The sequence below is a fragment of the Euprymna scolopes genome, chromosome 8 (genome assembly GCF_053919585.1).
Source record: "Euprymna scolopes isolate OS-2025 chromosome 8, ASM5391958v1, whole genome shotgun sequence".
Taxonomy (NCBI): Eukaryota; Metazoa; Mollusca; class Cephalopoda; order Sepiida; family Sepiolidae; genus Euprymna; species Euprymna scolopes.
The window spans coordinates 67,653,321-67,675,996 of NC_136489.1; the positions used below are offsets into that span (position 1 = coordinate 67,653,321).

Below are 22,676 nucleotides of genomic sequence, written 5' to 3' on the forward strand. Positions count from 1 at the left end.
ACATCTGTGTTCATAAACTCACTGTTTTATAAGCTTGTAGAATTTCACACTGGATTAATAAATTTACGTATAGGTGTTACTTTTTTAGGTTTGGAAGTGTTTCTATTGGTTGAAAAATCTTTGATTTAATACCTTCATGTTAAATGTTGCTAACTTTAGAAAGTGATGAAGAGAGTGTATCGAAACGGATCGGAGAAAGAAAGAAGGTGAACAATCAGAACTATTTGCGTTTTAGCATTCATCCGAATCGCATCTTGATGTAATAATCCGACGGTAAAAGAAGTGACACGGAAAGAAGAAAGAAGAGCCAACCGAACGAACAAAGAAAGAAAAGGGATCGCTCATCATGCTCGTTCGTTTCGTATCTCATATAGATTCCTAATCTAGCACAGTAGCAAATAAATTACGAAAGTTTGAGAAAATGTCATAAGATTTGACTCATCTTTTTTTTTTTACTTTATATGTAAAATCATTAAGGCTGTGACAACAGCATATTCTTTTCGGTCTTTTGACTCTCGAGTATATTTCCGACACAGACACGCTTAATCAACAAAGGATCACATCCGTCTATATAAAAACATATAAGATATTAACAGATATATACTCAAGAGTCAAAATAATTAAAAGAATATGCTGTTGTCACAGCGCTAAAAATCATAGCTTTCTATTGGCAAGTTGTTTCTCTGTTTGTTTTAATTATCTTCTCACTTTGTTTCTGCTGGGGATGGAGTAGTCTACTGGATGTCAAACATTCTCTCATTAGTTTAGTTACTCCAATCGATAGAGTTTTTTTAAAGATTCTAACCGTCCCTTTAAGTGCAATTGTTTGTATTTCTCTTGCACTTTATTCGCTAGATAGTTTTTGAAATGCTTTTTCATTAGCCGGTTGCTCCTATAATGACTGGAATGATGGAGATCTTTTAAAGATTCCAGTTTCTTTTCATGTCGTACATAAGTCCTTGGTATTTTGTTATTTCCCCCTATCATCTCTGTTAAGGCCAGCATCATTAGGTACGCGTGTGTATGCGCGCGTGTGTGTTTAAACAAATTTCTATCCATTGGCTAAACACACCACAACTGAATGACATGTTTTCATTGGCCAAAAAAGATATACGATTGCTTGGTATGTTTCCTGTTACGTTCACATATAAAAGGAAAGAAATGAATAAATTGAGAATAATTTCCTACTTTCATGTACAGTAAAGAATCTTAAGGAAGACTAAACATACATTACTGTAAATATAAGTATTTACTATATATATATATATATATATATATATATATATATATATATATATATATATATATATATAAAGTAGAAGTAGAGAGAGAGAAAGTAATTTCCTTCTTCCTTCGTTTACTAGCGTAATTTCCGGATTTCTTATCGAAGTGATACGTGTGTGTGTGTGTGTGTGTGTGTGTGTGTGTGTGTGTGTGTGTAAAAGGAGATAATGATTAAAGTTACATTAGAACATTATTACAATATCATGTCAATAAGATTAAGGACGATCACAATAAGTGAAAGAGAAATAAAAAGGGAAATCTATTTAGTCCATGGCATTTCAAAGCTAAATCCCAACTCTGTGTGTGTGTCTGTGTGTGTCTGTGTGTGTGTCTGTGTGTGTGTGTCTGTGTGTGTGTGTGTCTGTGTGTGTCTGTATGTGTGTGTGTGTCTGTGTGTGTGTGTGTGTGTGTCTGTGTGTGTGTGTGTGTGTGTGTGTGTGTGTGTGTTGTTAAACCGGGAATAACTAGACTTATCCGCCACTTTGGTGAAAACTCACGGTCATATTGGCATTTCAATATAATTACAGGAATATCCGGCATAGGTTAATATTTGTGAATTGTTTTTGACTTAATAAAATGACATAAATCAATATTTTTGTACAAACAAAATTGTTTTAAAATAATGCTTAACGTCAAAAACAAACGTTGAGTTACCGAAATTGTGTTATATCTCCACACACAATTAGAAATATTATTCTATTATTTTATTTAAGAGTAAATGTTTTTTGTTTGTTTCATTTTGATGTTGTTTCTCATGTCTGGTGTGTTTATTTGTCTTTTCTTTTTCAGGCGGTTGTAGAGGCCATTAACAAAACAGCATTTGTCAACTCGCCATTCCCGATCATCTTGTCCATAGAAAATCATTGTTCCATTCCTCAACAGCAGAAAATGGCCCAGATATTCATTGTGAGTACTTTTCTTTCATATCTTCATCGTCATTTTGCCTTTTTTTTTCTGGTTGATTTACTATCCACGTACATATGCATCTTATTAGTTGAAATCTAGAATGCAACATGTTCCATCAATTAGCACAGCTTTAGTATATTACTAAACCGGTTGTCCTACTCCAAGATCCTCTCTTAATAAGATATAATCATTGCGAAACTAGGCCAGTGCTTAAGATCCTTGACTTGATATTAAGTTTATGTCATACGATTTTATTTTTATTTGGGAGTCATCGTTTATCAAAGTCCAGAGGTCACTCGAGGATTAGGGTCAATGACAACACCGTGATGATCAGTAATAACGAACTTGAGTAGGGTTTAATTATATAAGGAGACCGCTCAACCAGAACTTAATGAAAACGACTATGTTATAGTAAACTAGGAAGCAATCACACGGTATTTTGTTCCACAGACGGGCAGTTTTAGGAAAGAACCTCCGCTGATAACATTTTAGTTTGGTTTTAGGTGCAGATATATAACAGAGCGCATATGAGCGCGTATGTAAATATTAGCAGCAGCCGAAGGATGTATGGCAGGCGACTGTATTAGCAGCAGAAGCAGAGTTTGAACGCGTATGCAAATTGGCAAATGTGCTCCAGCTTGCGACTGAATAAAAAGAAAAAAAAAAGACACCACGTGGTCGAAGAAAAAAATTTGCGCCGAAAGAAACGGACATTTAAAGTGAAGTCGAGAATAAGCTGGTTGTCGGAAGGAAGAGAAACGCGAGTCAGATTAAATGTACATGTGGTAGCGAGAGACTTTTTAAGTTGTGTCGAGACAGAAGAGTAAGAGTAATAAATCCTTTTGTTAAAAAGAGGAAATTGTCGACAGTTGCTGTAGCTATAGAAGTATTTGTTGCCAAAGTTTTACGCGGATCATATATTGAAACTCAGTCGAGCAACTACGATAAAAGTAACGAGAGAGCAGAGGTAGACTCGCAATTCTCTTCTGTGGGAACGTGGAATTAGGGAGACGAAAAATGTCCTCGCCCACTAAATTTCAAAGATGATTTTGTATCCTGTCAATGTAGGAAAGAGTACTCTTCACAGTTCCTCCTCAGATGTGGCAATAAAACTCTATCTTAGGATCATTTGGCTCGTATACAGGTAGATGATTGCATCGGGAATTAAATACTTCCTGGGGCAGTAGAATGATCCTGCCATTTTTCCAGTGATTTTGGCAATTGATTTGACGTGGGTCTTTTATCTCAGATAAAGAAAATCATCCTTAATACCTATATGTGCGTTTTTGTTGAAATTAAAGTGTACATGAGATTATGTTTAGATAAAAGCACTTCATAACCCCACTGTATATGCGTTAGATAAGGCACCTGACCTATAAAACTCTCGCATCGCATAAGAAAACGAATTCCAAAGAAATTAAATAATTAATTGTTAACTATTCTGCACTTGGAGTTAAATTCGACACATTCCTGTCAAAGTTCCGGCTCCAAATTAAACGCACTGTTATCAAAGTTCATTGCTTCAAATTATGCACACTGTTGTCAAGGCTCACTATTCCAAATTCGGTTCAGTGTCTAAAAAAACAGGCTTTTATTCAAATATCTCATTTGCATATGAAATGATGAGAAATATCGTTACTTCACGAGATCGAAACATATAAATAGTCATCATTTTATTTTATTTTTTTTTTTTTTTGCTGCTATTGGACACTACATACTGTACAAAATTCATATCAATTTTTAAGGCATTTTATCAGAAGCCTACGGAGTTTAAAATGTTGGGAGCTTGCGGGAAAAGCGATGAGTTTTTATGTACGAATGCATCAGCACTTATTAAGATTCATAGGCCACTCGAGGAGGACAATGAAACAATATGAGGATTAGTAATAATGGTTGAGACTGGCTAGAAATTAAGGACAACTTAGGAAGAATTTGGAAGGCTGCAGGTAAAACAACATTGAAATGATCAGGAACTTGACAAATCAGATCATAAAATAAGTTATCCGAAACGACTGGGAACTTAGTACAATTGTAAAGTATTACAATGGTAAAGAGGTAAGTACATAGGCTTAAAGTTGATGAAACGGGTTTTGGAAGTGTTTGAGCGAATAATTGAGCTGCAGATAAAGAAATCATATAAGCATGGCTCAAATACAGGTTTGTTTTATGTATGGGTAATTTATAATTTGTGCTGTATTTATCTTGAGACAAATGTAAAAGAAATGTCTTAATAATAAACACTTGTATTTTTGCATTTTATGAATCTGGTGGGTTTTGCGTAAACTGGAGAAAAATAAGTGATTGATGAAGGTCGCCCAATCAATTTACAGGAATGCACAAAAATTGTGTTAGAATTAACAGTGCGTTTAGTGACGGGTTTACTGTTAAAGTAGTATGATAAGTATGATACAGTGGTTCTGTACTTAGTTCTTAGTTTTCGTTGTTGTCTTAGAAGCATTGTAACAAGGAGTGTCCTATGAGTTATCCAAAAAAATAATGTATGGTTTAGTATTTTTCTGTAAAACATGTTACATTAAGTACTTGGAAGAATGATATTGAATGTAAAGGTCTGGTAATGGGTGTTACCAAGACTACATTGACGACCAGTGGTTGTAGTATTGTAAAGCTTCAAATAACGGGTTTGTATGCAAGAAGTGTATGATAATAAAGATGAATGAGAACTCAGATGTGGGGAAAGTATATTTGGATGTTGAAGCAGTCGAGAAATTTTGTTACCTTGGTGATACCATTAGAGCACAGGATTGTGCAGGTGCTAGAGTCATTATAATAATTCCTATTTACAATGCTTCCCCACGGGACAAAGTTAAACACTAGGGTCTTTTTTTTTTAATATGGAGAAGAGGAACAAAAATAAAAATTGCCTCAGTCATGAAGGATTTCTCTTCGCCTGACAGATAACAAGAAATTGAAGTGTAGCATCTGAAGAACAAGATACTACACTTTGATCTTGGCCCGAAGGACAATAACGTAGTTAAGAGTGGATAAAGTAAATTCAAAGAGTTTCTGCCGTTGCTAACCTACAGAATGTTACTGTCGACCAAAGGAAGAGTCTACCAAGAATGTGAACGCAGTGTGATGAGGTATGGAAGTGAAACGACCAGTGACTGTTAAAAACATAGATTGCGTGAAAATATTATATGATAATGACACGATCAGTTTAATATGAGATTATAATATAAGCTTAATTCTGATGGTTTTATAGAAGATTAGCAGGAAGACCCGACGTTGCCCAGTATTAAATGAGGATCAACAAATGTTTTTTACCATACATTTATTATCATCGGAATCGGTGAAATCGACTGATTGCCATTGTTGAGGACCTACTGCAGGGCATCGGGAGAAACTTCACATGTCGTCCTGCACTGACTTAGTCCATGATACATTGTATTCTACATTGCACTGTAGAGAACTTACTGCTGATTTTATAAAATTATTTTTTGTATATAATGGCTTGAATTAAAGTTTAAACTGTAAAGGTCAAGTATTATAGTTCAATTATGTCCTAAACTGAAACATTCATTTCAAATTCGCCCCTAGCTTATCAAAGAAGCTATTTGTGATTTTATTTTAAAAAATATTTTCATATAATGGCTTGATATTATTGAAAGAAAAAGCAACTAATTTTATACGCTGGGTCTCTCTGCTTGTGCGGTGATAAAACTTATCAAATGCTCTTGTAATGTTAGGTTTTATAAGGTGTTAACTTTAATCAGACTTTTCGATTATCGATTAACGATTTTCGATACTTATCAAAGGCATTTCGATAAAAAAAAACTCTCTCAGATCACTCCCAGACACATAAAGTATATTTGTGTGAAATTTTATAAAAATCGGCCCAGCTGATTTGTAGTCCATAGAGAATGAACTCTCTCACACACAGAAAATGGCTTTTTATATATAAGTAGGTTAAATTTGGACATTATAGGAGGATGTATACAAAACAGAAGATTTCATTTGTATGGCTACGTTGAAAGAACGAATGAGAGTTCTTGGTTCAGTGGATGTAGTACACACAATGTAATGGGTTTGATTCACAGTGGAAGCCCAAGGAAAACATGGAAAGAAGCGATAAAAATGAGTTTTAAAAAAGGTTAATTAAAGACCAGACAAGAGTTTGGTGGGTTTGTACTGTACATTTTTAAAGCCGTCCAACACACTCTAACATGTAAAACGGACGTGAACACGTACTTTATTAGAAAGAGGATGACAATCTCTTTAAAATTATGAATTTCTTTACTTTCAAAAATATCGCCTCAAAAAAAGGCATAAAAGTATGTAAATTAAAGGTGTTATTGTAATTCTTAGATTCCAGACAGCCATTTGCCCTTTATAAAAACATTTTCTGTTTGATAAAATTGAATAAGCAATTTGCACATCAGATATCTTTACGAGTATTTTTCTTTTTTTTTTTTTCTTTTTCTTCATGTCTTTGCTTTATTTTATAGACAGCGCGCACCCGTGTCTATCGTGGTTCATAGTGTCCAACCTTAGAGAAATTTGTGATTCTCTATAAAACATTTGACATTCCGACATAATTGTAGTGTGTCCACTCTACGGATAATGATGAACTCTTCCACTTACTATAAAAACCGAGAGAATATCTCTCGACGTTTACCACATGATGTATGCACTCGTGCACGCCTGGCAGTGTGACTGACGTATATCACCATTCGTTATTTCTTGTATTTGCTTGTGTGTTCAATATATTTTGTTTCGATTAATTACCGAGTTGTGCCTTTCTTCCGGGCCCTTACGGAACCACAACAGGCATAATAGACATAATTTTGCCCTGCCGGTGAAATAAAAAGCGATAGTGTAAAAGAAAAAAAAAACACCGGAAGACGTATCTAAGGGTACGACATCAGTGTGATTCTCGAAACTGCCTAAAGAAGTCTATGATGTTTGCTCTCTCTCTTTCTCTCTCTCTCTCTCTCTCTCTCTCTCTCTCTCTCTCTCTCTCTCTCTCAATCACTCAATCACTGCACGTGTTTTACTTAAGCTTAACTCTAAAACATCCGATGACGAAATCGTTGATGATATACGAAATGCTTATAGTTCTTATCAGTAGACTTACAGCGATTAAAGAAACAGATTTACTGTGTTTTTATAACGCAGTATTTTAGTGTTTGTTTTCTCCGTCAAATTTAACAGTCCGTCAATCAACAATCTTATTATTACGAACGATTGCAAGAAAAGTCTAGATGGCATGGATTAACTCATTCTCGTGATTTTACCTTTTGTTTTGTTAAACACTTCACTGCTCGATTGTCTGGTCCGTTATTCATGACAATATAATCGCCATTCAACAATCACGTCTGCGTGAACTGGTTTGCGCGTATGGCAAAGAAAGACAAATATGAAAAATATTTCTTTATAGGATACTAACAGGCCGCCCCGCGCTGCCCCGTCGTAAAATATGCATAAACATTATATTTTACTTCATACAGAAACTGAGACATCTGCATGCGAGTATTATGTTTTTTTTCTACACTTCACATTTTATAAGCAAAAAAAAATACTCAGACTGAGATCGAAACCAAAACATAAAGACAGTGAGTCAAGTACGCTAACCATTAAGCCAGCTGGACACGTTCTTTAAAAAGTGTTTTTAAACTGACCTATTTTTAAAATAATTAATGTGTCATGTGAACCTTCACGCATGCGCATTTGTAGAACATTTAACCAACAGATAAAAATCCGACAGGCACCGCCCCGCCACGTACCAATCGTTGTTTCGCCACGTTTCAGGCAACTCATTTTCTGGCTGTTACACTAGCACCTGCCATACGAGCTTCAGCAATTTGGCCTATTTGGAAGTCCGTAAGGTTTGCCATTTTTATAGGAAAAGCTTTTGATATCTTAAAATATCTGTAAAAGAAAGTTATTTTAATTAAGCATATCATATGACATAAATAAAAAAAATAAAAAAAGCATTAAAATATGCCAAGATTTAATTGTTTAAAACACGTTCAAAGATTGATGCCAAAAATGTTTGGTGTTTCTTTTAGATTATTCAAATGTTGTATGAAATAATTTGCTTATATCTTGAATATACATTTTCTGTCAAATAAAAATTTTCCGAGCAGAATAAGTTGTAATCGCAAAAAAAGTAAATCTACTTAACATTTATTGTTTCTAATAACATGAACCAACGTTCAACGAAAAAAGGCTAGACAGAATCAAATACGGATTTATCACATACAAAGCTATTTACATATGAGAAAGATAATTTTATATATTAGATTTGTGTTTTATCAAGAATTCATTGGTAGACATTTATGCTGATGACACTACCATCTTTGGTAGCATATCTAAGACCGTAAACGACCAGGTTCTCTCTGATTCTCTCTCCTCTGATTTTGAGCACGTGGCACAATGGGAAAAGAGGTGGCTTGTTACTTTTAATGCATCTAAAACCAAGTTTTTATCTTTACATCATCAACGCTCTGATCCCAATCTGGCATCAATTGAAATGAATGGCTCTCGTCTTGTGGGGGACTCATATTTTGATCTTAAATGGAACACATACATTAAATCCGTTACCAAGGCCGCTGGAAAAATGGTGGGATCCTTCTATCGATCCAGTAGACATTTCACTGCTGATGCAATTCTCTATCTATATAAGAGCCAGGTACGTCTAAGGATGGAGTACTGTTGCCACATCTCGACAGGAGCTGCTAGAAAGGACTTATCCTGCCTTGATAGAGTTCAAAATAGACTTCGTAGCCTCGTAGATGTCTTTTTCTCTTCCCACAGAAGAGATGTTGTGAGTTTGTCTCTGCTTTATCGTTATTTTCATGGCAAGTGCTCGAATGAGCTCCAATCTATAGTCCCCCCTCACCAAACTTTTACAAGAAACACTCGTCTAGCAGAAAACACTATCAATAATTCCCCCCACTCTTTATCTGTGCCTAAACCTAAACGTAGATTCCATGAACAAAGCTTCTTTATTAGAAGTGCACGCCTATAGAATTGTCTTCCGTTTTCCTGCTTTCCAGCTGTCTACAATATGGTTGTCTTCAAGTCTAACGTAAAAAGTTTTTGGTGAGCCGTTCCACTTAAATTAACAAATTTATCGAATTTCCATTACTATCGATTACTATATTGTCCAACTGTCAACTGTACACTCTTTAACCTTTATCCTGTTGGCCTTGATAAGTGGTGATGCCTATGTAAAAAAAAGTAATGCATACTGTTCGTTTTGTTTTAAATCTTTCTTTCTCTTCCTTTACAGAGTACATTCGGTGATAAGTTAGTCACACACTTCCTTTTTGACAGTGACTATAACGATGATCCTCAACTACCATCACCAAATCAACTAAAATATAAGATTTTGATAAAAAACAAAAAAATCAAGGAATTCGACACGCAGGCAACCATGCGAAGGGTAATTGCATTCCGACTTTTCATATTTTATATATTTATTGCACGCATTTTTAACATAACATTTTATTTAAAACAAACCTTTTGAAAGTGACGTAATGTTATATTAAAAACTTTACACAACCTATGAAACCCCCTATACCATAGCATTCTAGTCTGATGGATAATACTATTACTAATATCTAATTTATGCCATGATAAAGTTATATCGACCAACACCTTTACTTCAACATCGCTTTTCACTAAGGTCAGTGTCATGTATGGTTCTTCCTAACCCACAACTTTTTCGTTTCGCAAAATTTTGGTCTAAATTTCTATAAATCTATATTCTAACATATGTACTTGCTTTAAATGTTTTTTTCTTACACTTGTACGTTGTTCCCAATTTACTTTTTTAGACACGTTATCTGACTCTGAAGAATTTTTAATTAACTTAGATTTTTGTTAGAGATCTGGAGGTTTAAAAAGAGGCTTGCCTTTTTTTCTGCTGTTCTTGGCCTTCGGGCCGGGATCGAAGTGTAGTATCTGTTCTGTAGATGCTGCACTTAAGATAATTTATACCAGTCAATGAAGGGGAAACCCTCTATACTGGGACAATTATTATTTTTGGTAACCAGAGTGCCCCCTTTTTGCCTACTTTTAGGGGAGCTGGTTTTTACCCCACATTAAAAACGGCCTTGTGCCTAATTTGCTTTGGTGGGGAAGCAAATAAATATTTTAATACGTTCGTACAATATGTAGTTGATGCTACTATTATAGTCTTTCCATTTTATTTTGTCCCCCGACAAAAGGAGGGTGGGCCTGTTAATTCACCCTTGTCCATTCGTCCGTCTGTCCGCACTTTTCTCAATAACTACGTCTTGGATTTTTTTTAAATTTTGTACAAACATTAAACATGATATGAGTAAAAAGTAACAAAACGAATTTTCCGAGAAAGAAAGGGTTGCCTTTCGGGATAAATTGATTAAAATTGACACTTTTGTGCTTCTAAAAAAAATTGATGCCTTGGATTTTTATAAAACTTTCTGAAAAGATGTAACTAACTGATTTCTATATAATTTTGTTTGTCTATACTTCGCGATAACTCTTGGGTGTGCTCCAGGGGCTCTTTTAGGGCTAATAAAAACACTCCATTTTTGGGACTATTTTACCATAGTTGTCCAAAATTTTCTGTGTACGTCTATTTAGCAGTTTTGCATGGTGCTGAACTTAAATTTAAATAAGTTAAAGCCTTGGGGACTTTTGAGGCTAAATGGATGGGGGGACAAATGATGGGCGTCCTTTTTTTGCATGGTGCACAAGTCAGATTTACATATGTTAAGGCCTAAAACTGCACCGTTTGTTCATTTTCACCAGGATTTGATGTCCCCCAGGGACTTTGTGGCTAAATAGGGGGGGGGGGCTGAACTTAGTCAACGTTATGCCTCGTTCATTGTGCACTCACGTGGTATCATGCATACTTCACTTGTTTTCTTTTCTTTTTTAATTTCAAACTGGATGCCACTTTTGGTTAAGATTTAGTGAACGAAAATAGAAGTAACTAGTTACCGTGAAATTATTTTCTTTCCTTTAATTAGGGATTAAGCCTGGAAGAAGTAATAAAATATTTCCAAAGAAAAAAAAAAGAAAAAAAATGGTAATTGTCGTAAGAAGAGGAGCATGTTTATAAAAACGTAGATGATCACTGAAATGAAATTCCAAGAAATACGTTTGTATTACAACAAATCATATGAAAAAATGCTGACCTTTAAATGCCTCTTTTTATTATTTATTTACTTTTTTTTTTCTTTTGGCAAAAACCCGAATCTGATGCTGGCAATTCATAGCATGCCGTTATTGTGAATATCCGGTTTCTTAGCATGTTCGTTATTAGTTGATGACAATACTGTAACAGAGCACGGACGCGCGTGTGCAAATGCATACTAAATGCGAAATGACGTAACCGTACGGAAAAAGACAAAGACTATAAAAAAAAAGGACGATCACGTTAGAACGTTCGAGAGGACAGCGGTCAGTGAGGAGAAGTACGATCACGTTTTATTCGTGAAAGTATCTGAAAATAAATGTTGTTACAAAAGAAAAAGTGAGTCGAGTTATTACTCGCCCTATGTTCCTTGCAACGTAGACTGCATAACAACGTGTGGGTCCTGCGTGTAAGCATGGGTAACGTTACCACACAAACTTGCATTGTATCTCTTCATTGCTTATTAATTATGCAATAGACTACCTAAAGTACCCGTACTGGAAAGGGTTCATTAAATCGCTGCATTCTTGAACTCCCTAATAGCTGAAAGGAGTTGGACCACACTACATTTCAAAACAAACAAAAACGCATTACAATAAAGGAAAATATGTGAAAAAATGAATATTCAACATTCAAAATATTTAGTGCAATTATGTCCAATAGTTTTTAAGCCCATAGATATTCATAATTTTTCTCATTATTATTACTATTAGTAGTATTTTGATTTTGACTTTCTAAAGACACACTCGGTATACCACGGACACTTCATGCTAAATTTAGTGCAGATCTCTCCCATATCTTTGAAGACTTCACGTGTTTATTATTATTTACTCACTAGGAGTTCCCACACAGGTCATCACCAACATAACTCACTGGCAATAACTTGTGACGTTCCCTGAAGACTGAGCAACAGCGTCCCCTTAGATTCCCAGTGCTCTCCACCTCTTTCGATAACCATTGCAAATTACTTTGTTATCACAACAGCTGCTTACCATTGATTTTTTTGCTTCGAACCGACTACAATATGATGGTCTTCAAGCCCAATGTAAACAAGCTTTTGTTAAGCCGTCCTCTTAAATAATTAAATTCTCTCCAATCTATATCATTAACGATTACTATACTACCACCTTACATTCATTAACCCTTATCCTCGAGGGATCTTCGGGCCTTGATAAGTGGTGACTTCCTTGTAAAAAAAAGTATGATTGATTGGCCCCCCCCTTATCAGAAATCAGCATATCAAAGGTGTTTATATCAAATCTGATAGAAAATAATGCGTTGTTATTATTATTATTATTATTATTATTATTATTATTATTATTATTATTATTAGGTCGAGGAATTTAAAAGAAGTACTTTCAGATAATGAATCTTTGGCCATTGCTATTGGTGGTAGAGATGGTTTTTTGTAATTATTGAAGGAAACAAGTTTAGTCGTGGCAGCATTGAATGTGACCATCAATTTTTGTCCCCATTCCACTACAGATTGGAGGTCATCCTCTAGGGTTTCTGCCATTTCCTTAGATATGTGTTCATTTGTTTTCCTGTCATGTCTGTTATAGAGTGTGGTGTCGTCAGCATATATACCCATCTCAGAGGTAATTTTGTCAGGGAGGTCATTTATGAATATTAGGAATAATAAAGATCCAAGGATAGACCCCTGAGGTACTCTCGCTTTTATATCATATTGTTTAGATGTACGACCATCGAGGACAACCTGGATTTTTCTTTTATCTAAGAAGGATTTAATTATGTTAAGTATTTAGTATTTGTCCAGTGATACCGTATGATATGATTTTCCTGAGAAGACCTTCATCCCATACCCTGTCAAAAGCCTTATATATATCTAGAGCTACCCCTCTACTCTCCCATGCTTTGTCCAGTTAATGGTATATACGTTCAGAGATTATAGTTAGGATATCTGCTTTGTTTACCTTCAGAGGTTACAGTTAGGATATCTGCTTGCCTAAATCCATATTGTTGGTCGGTTAGAAGTTTAGTATCTGTAAGGTGATGAACTAGAATTTAGTTAATTATGGACTCAAACATTTTGGCAAAAGGAGGGAGGAGACTAATGGGGCGATAATTTAATGGGTCAGTTCTTTCGCTAGAATTCTTGAAAACTGGTACCACAGAAGCAGTTTTGCAGCAGTCCGGAAAGCAAGATTCATTAAGGTTTTAAAAAATTAATAATGATAGAAAAACGCCCAATGAACACCACTATGACATTTAGAGAGGTGATTTCTATCAGTATTTTGTATTAGGAAAAGAGTAAATTATCTTGCTTTTGGTAACATTTATTTGTTATTTATTTGTTTCTTGAGCACATTTTCGGTTTGTTGTCTATAGTAAAATGTATTCATTTTAACTTTTCTGAATAATCAATCGTTGGAAATCTCAGAACTATTAGGAATCCATGATAGTTCAACCTCAAACAATTGAAAGACATGTTTCAATTATATTCAGATTTGAATATTTTTTATTCGTTTTTGCTCGTAATTCAATTGAAAAATCGCAGTCTAACAAAAAAAATCAGACGAAAGCAAATGCTATTCAAAATGTCGTTTTTGTTATTTGAAGCCTGCGTGTCTATTGCATATCAATTGTCCCAATTTTCATGCTTCTATATATTTCGTTTTGTTATTCTAAATATGATACGCTATCATTGTTAATGTTATCAATAGAAAATTATACGATTGCTATCAATTGGAATAATGGAATAAAAATCAATTTTTATTTTTCAAATTGAATTAAATTTCAAAGGTTTGTTTGATATAAAACTGCTCTGTTTTTTTGTTGTTTTTTTTTGTCGTTTTTTTTTTTTTGGTTGTTTGTTTGTTTGTTTGTTCGTTTGTTTTTTTTTTGTTGGTTTTATTAACCGGAGACAATGCATATTGCCTCTCGAGTACGCAGGAGGCTACCATGAAATAAGAGCCTGATTTATTGGGAATTTCTGCAATGAGATATTTCTTCACATTATATTTAAATTTCTTCATATTAGTGCGTTCAGGGAAACATGGAACAGGAAGGGAATTCCAAAGGACAACGTCTCAAAGAAAGAAATTATTGAAGTAGAACTTTTCCAGCAAAGGGGTACGAGTACAATAAGTTAGTCAGAGCACATTCTGTTAAAGTATATGTAAGGCAAGCACAAGAATGTAACATTGTGGCGATGGAATAGGGACCGGTGCTTAGTAAATAGTGCGGGACCTATTAGATTGCTCATGTGTGTGTGTGTGTGCGTGCGTGTGTGTGTGCGTGTGTGTGTGCGCGCGTGTGTGTGTGTGCTTGCGCGTGTGTATGTGTGTGTGTGCGTGCGTGTGTGTGTGCGCGTGCGCGTGTGTATGTGTGTGTGTGTGTGTGTGTGTGTGTGTGTGTGTGTGTGTGTGTGTGTGTGTATGTGTGTTGTCCAAGAAGAAGAGACTCATGTTTAGTTCACTCGTCCAAATATGGTAGAAAATACTGCACGCATGTATGAATGGTGACTTTGTAGAGTTATAAGATACTGATAGATATGTTTTCTAAGCAAGTAAAGGGAGCCCACCGTTTTTGCAGCAGACTATCAATTGATAAAATGTTTCCTTCTTTCATTTAAACTCATTGAAAATATGCTTGAATTTGTATTGTATTCGGCTTATTCCATCGCCGATTTGATCAATGTAATTTAATTTAAAAACATTGAAGTTATTTATTGTTGTGGTGCGTCCACCCTACGGATAATAATGAACTCTTTCACTTACTATCAAGACCGGGAGAATATGTATCTCGGTGTTAGCTCTAGTTATGCACACGTCATACGTATTTAGAACTGCCGCATAATAACACTTTTTATTTGTTGTAATTACTTTTCTGTTTCAATATATTTTTATTTTCACTAAATACCGAGTTATGTCTTTTTTTCTAGACGCTTACAGGGCGACAATATTTATCACATTGAGTTCCTAATAAAGTGGTTTAATAATTTTAAAATATTTCAATAAAAGGATGTTGTTAATTTTGAAATAAACACCTGTTATTGATACAAACGCTTACAAGTTTTTATTTTTATTTTTTCCCAAATCTTCATCTTCTTCGTCTTAGGTATGCACGCACTCCCGCACTAGTAGTACAATATCTACGGAGAGTGCTTCAATAAATTATGAAGAAGACGATGATGAGGATGATGATGAAGATGATGATGTCGCTGATGGTAAGTAGATGAACTGTTCATTCTTCGCTTTTTCATTCTCGGTTTCAAAACAGAATAACGCATTTGATGGAATAGGGCGTGTACACACAGGATTTGTTTTACTCTTTTTAACCCCCAAACAAAACATATTGTCACTTGAAACATGAGGAACTGCTATTTATGATCGTGTCTAACAGGGGACTGTGGGGAGTTGAGCAGCGAAATGTCTGTTCCTATTACATTTAAACTTCTACGGGTTAGTATAGTCAGAGAAGCAGGAAACAAGGAGAGAATTACCAATTATAGCAGTCCGAGAGAAGAAATTGTTAGAGTAGAAGGTTTTCGGTATTTAGGGACCTCAACAGTGAAGAGGTGGGATTTTGCTGCTTGTCATGTTTGTAAGAGGTATGTACGTCAAGGCAGTACAAGTGCTGTAATTTCAACAAAGCACATTTCATTAAAATATTTGTAAAACAAGCACACAGATGCAACATTGAAGAGAAGACGCATGGTTGGTGCTTGGACGACAATGTGGCTCCTATTAACTTTGAGACTCCTTTTTATACCCTGTTTAAGAGTACAAGACTAGAGTGAAAGGCACCAGACGAGACGTGACAGCAATGCTCCATGCATGGGCGAATCGTGGCTTTGTAAAAATACGGGATGCTCTCTGATATGAGTAATTTTCTAGTATGGTAGAGGAAGCACACCTTCTTTTCAGCAGCCTTGGCAATGCCCCCAATGTATTTGTAACCAATTCATGTTACCTCTAAAACGTTAAGTAAAAAAATAAAGAACATCTCTTTTCTCTCCCTTTTCTCTCCCTAAGTTAACAGTTAAACATGTTAGCCCAGATCTTGTGGTTTCTTAGTCTTACCCAATTCCAGGACAAGAATTTATCTTGTCTGGTTGAATATCCGGCTTATTGCTGTTACTAGAGACAACATCATATGTAGAAGGTGTATTGTTCCTCATATAAGCCAGTGTATACCTAAAGCAAAATGATCTTATATGGGTTTCAAATATTAGATTTTGAACATTTGGTATGAGTTTATTTGTAGGGTAGAGAATTTGTTGTAATATTTAGCCCTAATGTAAGGGTTGAGATATATTGATATAATGTAAGGGTTGTAATATTTGGGCATAATGTAAGCGTTGTAATATTTGGGCATAATGTAAGGGTTGTAATATTTGGGCATAATGTAAGGGTTGTAATATTTGGGCATAATGTAAGGGTTGTAATATTTGGGCATAATGTAAGGGTTGTAATATTTGAGCATAATGTAAGGGTTGTAATATTTGGGCATAATGTAAGAGTTGTAATATTTGAGCATAATGTAAGAGTTGTAATATTTGGGGATAATGTAAGGGTTGTAATATTTGGACATAATATAATGTTTGTAATATTTGGGCATAATATAACGTTTGTAATATTTGGGCATAATGTAAAGGTTGTAATATTTGGGTATAATGTAAGGGTTGTAATATTTGGGCATAATGTAAGGGTTGAAATATTTGGGATAATGTAAGAGTTTTAATATTTGGGCATAATGTAAAGGTTGAAATATTTTTTTCTTTTTTTTTAAACAGTGATCACCACTTATCAAGGCCCGGAAGCCATTCAGGGATAAGGGTTATTGCAAGTACATTACGTTAGTGTGGAGATTTGAGGAAGTGTTTACTAAAGGGGGCGGTTCATTAGGAATTTGTTAACGTTGGACTTGAAGACATCCAAGTTGTAGTCCAGTGGGAAGCAGGCAGACGGAACAGAGTTCCATAGGCGTGCAGTTCTAAGAAAGAAGCTTTGTTCATGGAATCAGCGTTTTGATTTAGGCACAGATATAGAGAAGGGGAAATTTTTCACAGTGGATTCAGCTAGACGGGTGTTTTTCTTGAAAGATTGGCGAGGGGGGACCAGAGATTGGAGTTCCGACGAGCACCTGCCATGGAAATAACGATAAAACAAGGGTAGGCTCGCAACGTCTCTTCTGTGGGAGAGAGGTTGCAGGGTAGAGAAAAGGGCATCCTCCACTAAGCCACGAAGTCTATTTTGTACTCTGTCAAGGCAGGATAGGCTGTTTTTAGCAGCTCCTGCCCAGATATGGCAACAGTATTCCATCCTTGGACGTACTTGGCTTTTATATAGATAGAGAATTGCATCAGTAGTGAGATATCTTCTGGAGTGGTAGAAGGATCCCACCATCTTTCCAGCGACCTTGGCAACAGACTTGATGTACGTGTTCCATTTCAGATCAGGAGTAAAGGTCAAACCCAGAAGCTTGTCAAAACACGGGGCCTCACCCAGACGAGAGCCATCCATCACAATTGATGCCAGATGGGGATCAGAGCGTTGATGATGTAAGGATAGGAGTTTGGTTTTGGATGCATTAAAGGTAACCAGCCACATCTTCCCCCACTGAACCACGCGCTCGAGATCAGAGGAGAGAAAATCAGAGAGAACTTTGTCATTTACAGCCTTTGATGTGTTGCCGTAGATGGTCGTGTCATCAGCATAGATGTCAACGAATGATTTAAGTATGTGTTTAGGGAGGTCATTGATGTAGATCAGGAAGAGAGTTGGGCCCAGGATTGACCCCTGAGGGACTCCAGCATTTATATTGCAGGCCTCCGATTTTTGTCCATCTACCACTACTCTTATGAGCCTATCGGAGAGAAATGATTTATGTCCAATTTGGGATAATGTAAGAGTTTTAATATTTGGGCATAATGTAAGGTCCATATAATTGGGCATAATGTAGGAGTTTTAATATTTGGGTATGATGTAAGGGTTGTAATATTTGGGATAATGTAAGAGTTTTAATATTTGGGCATAATGTAAGGTCCATATAATTGGGCATAATGTAGGAGTTTTAATATTTGGGCATAATGTAAGGGTTGTAATATTTGGGAATAATGTAAGGTTTGTAAGATTTGAGCATAATATAAGGTTTGTAATATTTGGGCATAATGTAAGAGTATGCTTTCCATTGCAGTAACATTTGACACGAGGTCAGAAGGTTGTGATGCCAAACCAGCGCCTGTAAAGAAGGAGCACTCTGGCTTAGCAAAAATTGTTTTGGCATTCCCGCGTGCATTTCTCGGTAGGGGCGTCTCCGTCAGTAAACAATGAAATCACTTCACCGGAAAGAGGAGTTCCTAGACTTGAAATAGTAAACCTCCTAGGTACTACCCAGTCAAACAGGTACTTGCCTAGCTCCTGGTCCCTTATCTTTTGTGCGGATTGTTGAGAATGGATTCTGGACTCTTACATCTATTCAGGTCTCCAAGCAACTAGAGTGGTGAGGCGATCCACCCTATGATATTAAAGGTAAATGGGATGGTAGATATTTACTTGCTTCTCACTGCAAAAAGATGTAACACAAGATGGGGTATATAAACTCACCACCCTTAAAGGAGATGCACTCTGACCTAGCAAAAATTGCCTGAGCATCCCCGTTGGCATTATATATAAGTATAGTACTGTTTTGCTGTATCATAGCTCATCGGTGCAGCTAGAATAGCACCCATCTCTAGCTAGAGTTTGAACCTACAATCATCTAGTTGATAGTCGGCAGTTCTAACTTCCAGCCCATGTGATTGGTGTCCGTAAACGATCTCATTAAAGGTCCATTTATATAGACACTTGTGCACCACTTTTACAGTGCTAGCTGTGCTTGTTTAATTTACAAACAAAAAACAGAGAGCTTCGCATTAACACTAATTAAGCGGTGGGTGAAATCATTTTATGACGGTGCTCTACCCAAGCAAGGGGCTTAAAATATAGTTATCCATACACAGTACTGTTTCGCTGTATCACAGATCATCAGTGTTGCTAGACTAGCACTCATCATTACTTACTGATTTAATAGTTCTTAAGTCTGTTTTTGTTTGTATATCCTTATATTTGTATAATGCCAAGTTTTCTCGACTTTTGATGAGAAATATTTAGCTTCAAAATGCCATGGCCTAAAAAATATTTCTTTCTTTCTTCTTATTTCCACCTTATTGATCTGATTATACAATGAAATTTCCATGTAACTTTAATTCCAAACTTTTTAATTTTATATATATATATATATATATATATATATATATATATATATATATATATATATATATATATATATATATATACACATTGCCCTAGTATTTTTTTAAATTGATGTGTTCGTTTTTTTATTAACCAAACCGCTTATATTTTTCATTTCTTCCAATCAGGCTGTCAATTATACCGGAAAAACTTTGGTAAACTCCGTTTTCGAAATTCATCGTATATTCTGCTTAATATCTGTCCCGGTGGTTTATTTGTTCCTTTTTGACATCAAATGCTTGCTTTTTTTATCATTTGTATTTTTAATGTCATAGTACAAGAAATGAACATGCGTCTTTTGCCTACCCATCATCATTGTATTATGCATCACGTCTGTATACGTGTAGACATTAGTGACGCGTTGATTCCATATTTTCCCGATTTAGATAAAATTACTGAATATGATTCCGCTTCATTTAAAATTTCTAAATAGTGTGTGGGGAAGGTCGGATTACCGAAAAGAACCCCATAGATTTTAGTTTTACTGGTAGTTTCAAATCAATAACTGTTCATTATTTCATCATTAATATGAGCTATGGAAAATTAACATTTGCACAAAAATAAAGAAATAAAAACAATAAAAAGAATCATTTTGGGTATCGGAAAATAGGCACAAATTTTTCTGATTCCAATAACCCAAAAAGTTCAGATTTTTTCAATAACTGATTCCGATTAGTCGTCCCAACGCTAGTAGACGTACAAATGTACTTAGTAGAAGGAGGAGGGCAACGTTGCTCGGGATTGAATGAGGATTTATTGTCATTGAAATTGATGAGATTGCTCACTTTTCAATCAAATTAATTGATTGACTGCTCTAGTCGAAGACTCACAGCGGTGCACTAGGAGGAAGTGCTTCACACGCCTTCCTGCAGTGACTAAGTCCATAATACATTGTAGTCTACATTGCACTGTAGAGAACCTACTATTGATTTTATCCAATTATTTGAATATAATGGCTTGAATTCAAGTTTGAATTCAAAAGTTATGTATCATAATTTAATTGTGCTCTAAATAGAAGTATTCATTTTGAACTTGCCGTTGTCATATATAAAAAAACTACTTTTAATTTTATATGCTGGATCTTTCTGTTTGTGCGGTAGTAAAACTTTTCAAATACACTCGTGATTTTAGGATATATAAGGGTTCTAAATTTGGTCAAAATCAGACTATTCCTTCTTTAATCGCATTCATTTCGATTATCAATTTTTGATACTTGTCCGAGGCATTCCAATAGATAACCTATCTAAGAACACTCCCAGATACCTAATGTACATTTGTGCAATTTTATTTTTTATAATCGGTCCAGCTGTTTCGGAGTCCATAGGGAATGAACTCCCGCATATACACACAGGCATGCACTCACACACACACACACAAAGTGCCTTATATATATGCACAAAGACATAACAGAAAAGAATAGACAGACATAGAAACAGTTTATTTCAATAAACATATAATTTATAGAACAAAATCAAAAACAAATGGTCACAAATTTGGTTGACATTCCCCTTGCTGTTTTTAATGCTAGGGCCTTTCTAGGCATGGCATTGATCAATTGATGAATATCATCTTGAGGAATTTCTTGCCGTGTCTGACGCAATAATGCTAAAAATGTGTGCCTTGAAGACGACTTCCTTTTCTTTTTGCGAAGGTTCCAGTCTAATATGTCCTCAAGGTTTACAATTACCGGTTTACCTCCACCGAGAATAGAAACCAAAACGTTTAGCTTATAATTTACTTTGTCCTTTGACGTTAATGCCTGACCTATGAAGACATGTTTGCTGCAAGACTAAAAATTAAAACATGAAACAATAGCTATGACGTTACCCATGCATATCCATAATGCCGTCGTTCGACCTTCACCTTGCAAATTTCATTTTTTTTATTTTCATACTTTTGCACCGATTTCCCCCGGTTAAAACCCAAATATAAAGTTTTGGATGGGTTCAAATACCCTATATATAAAGTTTTATGTCTGTAGACCAAAAACTGATAAAGGAATTTGGTAGGCAATTTTTTTTAAACAAATATATATATACGCATGCATAAGTGTATATAGAAAGAGGTCTGTGTTTACTATAACGTTCTCTATACAAATATTATGCAAGTATGAATCATGTAGCATATCTGCATGAATATAATTACACGTAATAGTAAACTAAAGATGATTATCCCATAAGAAAACCGAAAAAACTAATAGGAAATACATTGAAATGAATGTTTAAAAGAATATGCAAATTAGCTAGATCTTTTGTAGATGAATGCAATTCCACAATCCGTATATAACAAAGTTGTATTTTCTTTTTAAATAAATAGAAAAAAGGGTTTTTAATATGAATATCATTACACAAAAATAAAAACAATTATACGAGTATAGATAGATTGAAAGATATTTAGCAGACTTAATGTTTCCTTCGCACTCCACCAGGTCTGAGCAACCAGCACTCCAAATTGCACCCCATACCATAACCAAGAAACCCTCATATTTCAGCATTGGCTGTAGTTTTTTTTAAGTCAAACTCTTCCTGAGGGAGCCTCCATACACATACCCTTTCACTGTTGGGAAATAAGGCAAATCGTAACTCATCAGAGAAAATAACGTTGTTCTGTGCTTGATATAGGCAGGACAGAGAAGAGACTTCCTTTTTGCAGTTCTACCATAGTAGTACAGCTTATGAAAATACCTGATAGCTGTTCTGGGACTGACACCAGCTTGTGTTGCAATGTCAGGGACTTTGTACTGAGGATCCTCTTCAACATTTCTTTTCACATGACGTAAGGTTTTTCAGAGGGCCGGGAGCGACCTGGATGAGGTTTTCTGCACTCTTTGTCCTCTCTTATGAATAGTACGACCACTCTGTTAACAGTAAAAAGGGGTATTGAAAGATTTCCTGCTATTTTGCATTAACTAAGACCACCTTCATTTTTAATCACGGTTCACAGAAATTCTGATAGATATGATGCTGCTTTGGTTCGTGGCATGATTCAAGGTTGTTAAATGCAATTTTCATGAGATACTGAGGTTATTTCAGCACTATTCTTATCTGTAAATATAAATAAGCATAAATAAATCTTAGGAA

General features: G+C 35.4%; 1 protein-coding gene across 1 annotated transcript in view; it reads left to right on the forward strand.

Moving 5' to 3' along the window:
• The window catches only part of LOC145283595 (uncharacterized), a 3,312,299-nt gene that overhangs the window by 3,223,761 nt on the left and 65,862 nt on the right, over window positions 1–22,676 (forward strand). Inside the window, exons 28-31 of the mRNA XM_080132527.1 lie at window positions 2,074–2,190; window positions 9,446–9,598; window positions 15,419–15,527; window positions 19,725–19,751. Of these exons, the coding sequence (XP_079988653.1) occupies window positions 2,074–2,190; window positions 9,446–9,598; window positions 15,419–15,527; window positions 19,725–19,751 (406 nt within the window). The remainder of the gene's footprint in view (window positions 1–2,073; window positions 2,191–9,445; window positions 9,599–15,418; window positions 15,528–19,724; window positions 19,752–22,676) is intronic.